General features: G+C 38.7%; 1 protein-coding gene across 1 annotated transcript; it reads right to left on the reverse strand.

Annotated features, from left to right (window-relative positions):
• Nucleotides 1–621: 621 nt before the first annotated feature.
• On the reverse strand, nt 622–3,160 carry LOC145414274 (uncharacterized). Its single transcript, XM_080283877.1, has 2 exons — nt 3,016–3,160; nt 622–2,250 (listed from the first exon to the last, which is right to left on the reverse strand). Exons 1-2 carry the CDS (start codon nt 3,100–3,102, stop codon nt 1,468–1,470), a joined length of 870 nt encoding a protein of 289 aa, XP_080140003.1. The 5' UTR covers nt 3,103–3,160; the 3' UTR covers nt 622–1,467.
• Between the last annotated feature and the right edge of the window lie 5,703 nt (nt 3,161–8,863).

The following is an 8,863-nucleotide window of genomic DNA, read 5'->3' on the forward strand; positions in this document are numbered from 1 at the left end:
TTTAATTAATCTCATTACATCTTAATTGCCAGTTTCCATACACTCATTCTATCATCCCTGAATCACTGCAAGTGACTGTAGTCATAATACACTTCTAAAGCAACTTACCTTCACTTTTATCAGTAACATGTCCTTATCCCCTTCAGCCCAGGGATATCATATTTAATTTGTTCCTACTTTCTTGACATGATTTTAGTCTGGAGAACCTCTGAAATGAAGGTGTCCGATGAAGCCTCATTGAAGCCCTCCACCTTTCTTAGGTGAATAAAATTGCTTGGTGACTGAAAATGTTAAAATCCCAGGTAAACATCAATACACAATTATGTCAAGGCAGGGGCTGAAGCACTGAGTGACCAAACAATCAGATTTTATCTCTGAATTTATACCCCTTCAATCTGGTGATATGTAGTGTTTTTATATTACTCTTGCTAGAGTTAATTTATTCAGCTCTGAACAGGTTCTTCAAACTAGAAGGGTTAGATATATAAACTTTTAACCCCTCCCCCCCTTCACCATAAGAGGTTTCCTATAAGTTGAATAAAACTGTAAAGAAAAAAAAACAAAAAAAAACAGGAAATTGAAGGGGTTAATGAAGTAAGTTGATGGAATCTCACAAAACGGCAAGGGATATGTTTGACAAAACATTCTGGAAAAATTAATTTGCGTCAGTAGTTCAGTTGGTTCTGATATTGCCATGTACAATCATTGTTTCCTATAATATTTACAAGGTGAAGCTCTACTTTATACATTATAATTACATGTGCTTCATCTACTGAAGTGGATTCACACATCACCCATAAGCCTGCTGAAAAAGGAACATTCAGAGATACACACTTAAAATTATAAGTGGATATAAACATGGTTTGAGAGCTAACAGAGCCATTTTGAAAACAGGTCAAAATGAATTTAAGTTCTAAATATAGCTATTATTTTGTTTATCCCATCATCCTGAAGACATTTTTTATTTTGTCTGCTTCCTCCAAAAGACTCTGTTTGCGTAAGGAAAGAGTGTCTGAACTGGAGAGGTTACAGAAAGCCTTTGGTAACCCCTTCAATACAAAAGGGCTTTTCCAAGTTACAAGAGAATTCCAGTTACCCAGAACTCAAAAGTCTAGAAGCACTAAACAGCTGTGAAATTCAGAGGAAAGTTAAATAAAACAAATACAGTAATATTATCATCATCATATCATCTTGCCCCTTTTTTCCTGCTCACAGGTGGTGTGAGGGAAGAGTCAATGGTGGAAATAGTATCAACTGGCCTAGGGATGCAAGAATAAAATACAAAATGTATCATCATAGTGAAGAGGCTAATTGCAGATGGCTACATTAGCCACTGATGCTGAGGAAAGACAAGAACAGGTGGCTGGTTATGCATTAGGCACAGGAAAGCTATCACAGTCAATTCGGCAGAGGGTGACTCTGGCTAGGGGTGATCTCCCTCTTGTTTTCCCCCTCATTGTTGCCCCTTCATCGCTTATTCTTTCCTTTCCCAGTAAGCTTCTTCCAAAACCCGATCTTCTTCTCCTCTTTTGGTGCCTCTTTGCTGTCAACGAGATCCTCCTTGCTGGCCGTCTTACTGGAGGGTTCACGTGAGGGGGAGCCATTTCCAGAATCATCATCTTTGATCACTGTTGCAGCTGGGTCCTTATTTTTGTTGTTATTCATGATGTCTCGGTAACCTAGGATTCCTTTACGGTCTTTCTTGTCCTTGGCATTCTCGTCTTTGAGCATGTCCAAGAAGTTGTGCTCAGATTTTGAGAGACCACCCTTGGAAAATGTCAGGTTGCGGATATTGATGTTGTTCTTTTTCTCTGGTGTCATGCGATTGGGATCTTGCTGGAACTCCCCAGGGTCCTCTACAAACGCCTGCTGAAGGTCTCGCATCATCTTCTTGCGAATTGTCTTCTTCATGGATAGGTGGCGCTCGATGTGACGAAGATCTTTTTCATACTCCCCTTTGCGGCTTTGTCTCTCCCCCTGGTCCTCTCCTTTTTCCTTGCCTTTGTTCTTGTCTTGATTCTCCTTGCCTTTGTTTTTGTCATTGTTTTCCTTACCTGGGGTTTCTTTCACTTGATTTTCTTTCCCCTTCTTCTTCTTCTTCCTCCTGGATGCACTACCAGTATCTGCATCATCTTCGTTGAGATAGTCAAAGTACTTTGAAATGTTGGCCTCATCATCACTAGAGCTTACAGACACAGCTGAATCACTGCCAGGGTTTTTCTGCTCTACATCCTTTGCAGGCGGTGATACCTGTTAGGGAAAGAAGGAACTGTAATTTTTTTTAATTTATATTTTTTCATAATTATGAGCTTAATACTGTAATAGAAGAATACACTTCTGTATGGTTCTGATCTGTGTGTGCTTGTGAATGTTTCATTGCTGTAACAGTGATTACTTGGTACTCTGTATAGTACTTGCAACAATAAACTTAGTGATGCTGCAATAAATTGGTGCTCTGATTTTATACCTACAAAGCATGCTACCGGTATATTATCATCACCCTAACCTAATATAGCAACGAAATAAAGTGGAGGTTTCCAACTCTCCATCCCTCTCTCCCTTTACAGTACCCACTCATCAAAAGACAATATTATTCCTGAAATACCTCCACCTATTACCTGCTTACCTAGAAATTACTGAAGACTACAGGCCTCACATGCCCAGGCAAAAAGGAAAAATTGTAGAGTTCTGATCCTTTTCCTTCATTTACAGTAGCTACCAGATTCTAAATATCCTTGAAATAACACAGTGCAGCAGCCTTAGTACTTCCAACCTTCACATTTAATGCAAGACTAATAACCTTGATTAACCTACCTGTACCTTTATCCTTTTAATACCTGTACTTCATAAAGTTTTTCTTGCCCCTATGCCTTATTTTTTTCCTCATTTCCCTTTGATGGAATTTATCAATAAAATGCATAGTGTCCCTTCACTTTTGGGAAAACTAGAAGAATGTTAGAAAACGAATAGTAATAGGTTTTTAGCATAAACTAAATTAGACTACTTAAAACATACCTGGTCAATTTCACTGGCGTATGCACGACGTCTGGCTCTAGGGGAACAGGTGAATACATCGAGGACATGCGGGATATTACGGTCCATGGTGCTGGCTAGAGAGGGGCAGTCAAGGTCACCTCTCCAGATGAAGGGATAGAGCAGAGTTCCTGAAATAAAGAGGGAATTTTTAGTCTTCCATTCAAACAATTGATGGGGATAATTATTTGAATACAATTGTTGTAATGTGTATAGTTATATCCATGTGTAAATGACCGTACCACATATATCGTTCTTAAAATCGTTAACCGTTGCTTCTTTCAACTCCCTTTCTCTGGCAATATGATTTTAATCCTTTCACCATTTCCTGCTCCTCGTGGTGTATTTCTCTACCCTGCTTACTCAACTTACCATGACCCTGTTGCTAAGCTAGAGACAGTTCCCCCAGTCTACCTGTATAACCTGTTTAGTGTTTAGCCAATCTACGGTTCCCGGGTACCAGCAATGCTCCTGTAGTACATCGTCAAAAGCATGAATTAATTAAATGAAGCATTCCCTCTTTCAGTACTAGATTTATTAAGAATCATTTTTTGTAATCATTGGCTTTGAGTAACGAGGAAAATGATAGTTGTGTATTATTTCCCAAGCTACTTGGCAACACTGTATTCGGAGTCATGGTTTCGCTGTAAACGGTGTGAGTCAAAGTCGGCCTGTTATTAAGTTATTATATCAATGTGTTTGATTATGGGCAAGAGTAATTGAGCCTTGGCATTACAACGTACGCCTGGGGCATTTATCAAAGAAGTGGTGAGTATTACTTTGACGTTTAATTAAAGCATGAAGGTTGTGTGTGGTTTATGCACCTTCCTGCCTATCATTTTCTCCCATCTAAACTTCAAGCTTTTTATCTCAGTTTCTTTTCCTTGTCCTGGTCTCAATAAACATCATAATTATATAGTTATCAATGTCAGTACTAAATTTCCCATGCATTTCACTTTTCCCCAGTGTGTACCGGGTATATACTTCCCAGTCTATATCACTATACAATACTTTCTCGTTTTCTGTAGCAGTGTAGGCAAATTTAAGAGTTTTAAGTTGAAAATGACGGTACCTAAAAGTCAGTCATTCTGAGGCGTTGTCAAAATTTCGTCAAATAGGGAGTCTGCCAGAAGTGTTGGTAATGTGCCGTGACGATACTTGAACAGTTTTGCATTGTCAAGGTAATTAATAGAAAGCTTGATAATACTTCTTTTGCCGGTGATGACTTTCGGGGTAATAATTGATATTTATTCTTGTGTAATTCATTATATCTAGGATTACATACATACGTAAAGGTTAGTGAGAATCTTTGGGTATGTGTTTATTTATAACTGTATTGTCTATTGTGTCCGGTTTATCGAATCTTAAACTTCACCGGCGCCAACAAGCAAAAATCAAGGAAACGCTCTTGCTGATGTTAGGGATTATAGAGGTGGATTTTACATCAGTATTGTTGGATTTGTTTACGCAAGCAGGCATAGCATTTGCATTTATAGATCTGGCTTGAATAATATTATTTTAAAAGAGGGAATTACAAGGTTGCTAGATTTTACTTTCATGTTGGTCTTCAAATTCCTAAACCGTCTTGCATATTTATTTATCACGCTGTTTTGCTGCCAATTTTGTTAATATTGTGTGATTTATCTGTCCATTTTCATGCATTTTTCTCGGTAGGCACTTCATCTACAAGTAATTTTAAACAATTTGTTAATAATTGCAATTTTTAAGGTAGCCTGCTTCATCCTTTACCTACACGGTATTTGAATCAGCAGCGAAAATCATCTCGCGTTAACCAAAATAAAATACCTAGGTTTGCCCAGCCAATCTAACCATACCCTATAACTAGCAATAAATCTGCAATTTGACACTAACTTAGGCAATCATTACGTGAAAAGTAGCCTTCTCGTGGTGGGGTAACAAATATTTCTTTCAGTCAACAGAGTATCGTATTCAGCAGTGTGTGTCATTAAAGCCTAATAATACTATACTCTGTTTATTTCGACTTGGCTCAGATTTCCAACTTTTTGCCGCATATTTCACGTTGTTCCGTGGCAGAATAAGTCTGCTGTGGCTCAACATCCTTTCCATAGCCCTTCATTGTGACTAGGGCCATATGCTATTGTTGATTTATTGATACATCTCAGTATTCAAGACTGAGAGATGGCAGTTTTAGGCCAAGTTAAAGTAAAATGAGTTTAGTACTATTTTTTTTTTTTTTTTAACCTCATGGTTGGGACAAGTCATGCAAGTGTTCTGTTTCAGCTAACAATGGATGTTTTTGTTTTTTCTTGGGGGAAAAAATGCGCTTCTGGCCTTTGGTTCATTCTCTCTTGAAAAAAAAAAAAAAAAAAAAACAGCTGAGGGTGTCACAGAAACCTAACTTGTCTGTAATGAATGTGACCCCCTCCAAATATCTATCTTTCTCTATCTATTGCCAGACGCCATAATCCCATAAGGGGTGGCCACTTGACTTTGAGTTATTGGTTTTACAGGAGGGACACTAACCCTCCACGAACCCACTTGTTGGCACATATGGGTTGGTTATATGGTTACCACCCAGCGTTGTAAATGGTTTCTTGGCTTACAGGAAACCATTTGGATTCTCACTCAATGTAAAGCCACCTGTAAAGGAAAGAAGAGCAATAAGAAGTGACAGGAAAGATGGGAGATATAGGAGGAGAGGAGGGCAAGCACAGAAAAATAATCATAAAGGCTAAGGAAGAAGTAGGCAGCACTACATCAAGTGAGTGGATGATGGTCGCCACCACCTACCACCAATATATATATATATATATATATATATATATATATATATATATATTATATATATATATATATATATATATATATATATATATATATATATATGACGTCACAGCCACTACAATATGACCCGTAGGTAATGAAAGCAATACTTTTTTTTCATTCATTCGGACATCTATAATACTAATGGCCAACATGGATCTCAAAAATTCCTCCTATTTCTTTTCTTTTTATCTAACAGGTGTAGTGAGATATAAATTGAAATGTTTTTGTAACACCTAGAGGGACGGAGAAAGAAATTAGTGGTTGTGAGTGTTGTATTTCCACTTTAGATTTTCTATTATTTTACACACACACACACACACACACACACACACACACACGAGTAAAAGGGAAAGCCATTATATCGGCCACTTATATATTCGGCATCAGACCGTAAATAAGTATGCCGTAAGGAAAGACTCAAGGCGAACTTGTTATGAGGGCGGTAGCCGAGAAAAGTCCCTTAAAGCAGAACGATACAAGAGCGAATTTCGTGCGTTTCGAGCCGGAGCCGAGCCTGGGTTACCGCCGAACGGGTATGGCGTGTTTGTTGCTTTGCCGAATGTGTTTAAATTAGTACCCGATTTAATAGCTACGAGTAATTATGATTTCCATAGCCCAATTATGTCTTATAATGAGGTCGAAAACGGGTAATTTGCCTAAAGTGCCGTCGTTTGAATTTTTTGAATACATTCTTGTGGGATTTGGGATACAGGTGCGGTTTGGTTGGAGAGAGAGAGAGAGAGAGAGAGAGAGAGAACTGTAGAGAAAAGGATTAGATAGCTTAAGAACGTTGCAATATAAGTGAGAGAGAAGGTGGGTTGGGGGTAGCCTACAGAGAGAGAGAGAGAGAGAGAGGGTGTGGGAGGCCGGATATAGCGAGGTCACCAACTTCACCCCGGTAAGACACAAGGCGTTTCTCTCTCTCTCTCTCTCTCTCTCTCTCTCTCTCTCTCTCTCTCTCTCTCTCTTATTCAGCCGTTTGTCATTCGTCTTGTCTGTTATCTTTCTCGGCTTCTCAAAACTTTCAGCAAAATTAACAGGAAATCTTCCTCCTCCTCCTCCTCATCATCATCATCATCATCATCATCGTTCTTTACTGTACGGTTAAAGTGGACATACGTTCATGTCATCATTATCATTGCGAGTAGACTTTCATCATCATCATCATCATCATCATCGCCTTTATCACTATGGACGCACTTGGACACTTCTGGGCGATTTTTGTCCGTGTGAGAAATCCGATAAATCCTTCGAAATCTCTGGTTCTCAGTAATTTGCCGTCTTAGCACGTATTCCTTCATGTTACCTGTAGTTTATTTATTATTTATTTTTGTATATATCTGAGCATTTACCTTTTCTTATGGAGGACACGTGTAATCAGGTGTATGGAATTACCTGTATATTTTTTTCGTGTAATTTTTTCTTCCCGTCTTCATCTCGGGGGAAAAATTGTTTATACTGTATTTTATTCCTGCTGCCACCAGACGATTTATTTTCTGACTTTTGAATGACCCCTTTTGCAGTGAAGTTTTCGTTTTCTTTCCTTTTTTCAGTGTTTTTTTCTTTTTTTCTTCTCTTGCAGCGAGTTTTTCATGTTTTTCCCTTTTTGTAGTTTTTTCCTTTTTGCAGTGAGCTTTTTCCTTCTTTCCTCTCCTTTTGCATTTTTTTTTTTTTTTAAATTTCTTTTGCACTTTTTCCTTTCTTTTTAGCTGTGATTTTTTTTGGTGATAAACTCCCCTTTTCGTGAATTCGGTGGACGTCTTTAAAGTTTATTCTTGCTGCCTCCAGACGATTTTATTAAGCTTAGCAGAGGGTGTGAGAAGTGAAGTGGCTTTCGATTTTTGCCTCCACTAAACTCTTCCTTACTCTGTATTCTTCTTTAGCTAAGTAAAATCGTCTGGTGGTGCAAGAAGAGACAGTGGCCCGTTACACCTCTTCCTTAGCGATTTATGTTTGGATGTGGCTGGTTAATATCCTGATGATGATGATGATGATGATGATGATGATGAGTATGGCGATATTGGAAGGAACGCAGAAGAGGACAGGAAGGTATAAAGAAGAAAATAAATCGCACGGAAAAAAGTGTTAGGGAGCTACCTTACCCAACGAGAATACGAGCCAAAAAATATCACCAGGTGGAAGGGTTGCATTCTGTATGGCATCGTCTGGAGAGAGTACTGCATTATTTCAGTACTTGGTTTCCGTCCAGTAGTTTCTAGCCAAATCCAGTCAGGCTAAACTATACGGATAAATTCCAGTTCCTGTCACCGTATCTAACCTTGCTTAACCCAAGCCATCCTAACACATTTCAACCCAATCCAGCCTGACTCAGTCCAGATCAGTCTAACCAACCCAAACCACACCTAACCCAGCCTAACCCAAACCGTTCCAGCCCACCCTACTCGAAAGAACCCGAAACTTAACAGCCCAAACAAACTTAACCTAAGCTAACTAAACGAAACCTAAGTTATTTTTGTGCTCCCCAAAACAAAACAAACCACCTAACCTAACCTAACCTATTTTTGTGCTTCAGGTCGTCCCAAAACAATTCGCACAAACATTATTATTTTTTGAAGTGCATTTTTTAATTCTAGCTGAGTAACACTAGAGACCTTGGAGCGTTTTTTGTGTAATATATATAAAATATTTGATGGACGTTGTGCTCTTCCTCTAAGCTTCTCCTCCTCTTCCTCCTCTGCTTTCTTCCTGCCACCTCTTCCTTCTCCACTTCCTCCCTCTCTCCTGCTCTTCCTCCCGCCCCCCGCTTTCTCTCATTTGCCTTGTGATATTTCGCTTCCTGTGAGGTGCTGCTTGGCTGTTATTAGGAGCGGCGCGTGCTCTCTCTCTCTCTCTCTCTCTCTCTCTCTCTCTCTCTCTCTCTCTCTCTCTCTGTATACTGTATACACACACACACACACACACATACATATATATATATATATATATATATATATATATATATATATATATATATATATATATATATATATATATATACTCGTACGCACAGTATATGCTGTAG

The sequence above is a fragment of the Coenobita brevimanus genome, chromosome 98, assembly GCF_032717465.1.
Source record: "Coenobita brevimanus isolate Jiangsu-jjx chromosome 98, ASM3271746v2, whole genome shotgun sequence".
NCBI classification, from domain to species: Eukaryota; Metazoa; Arthropoda; class Malacostraca; order Decapoda; family Coenobitidae; genus Coenobita; species Coenobita brevimanus.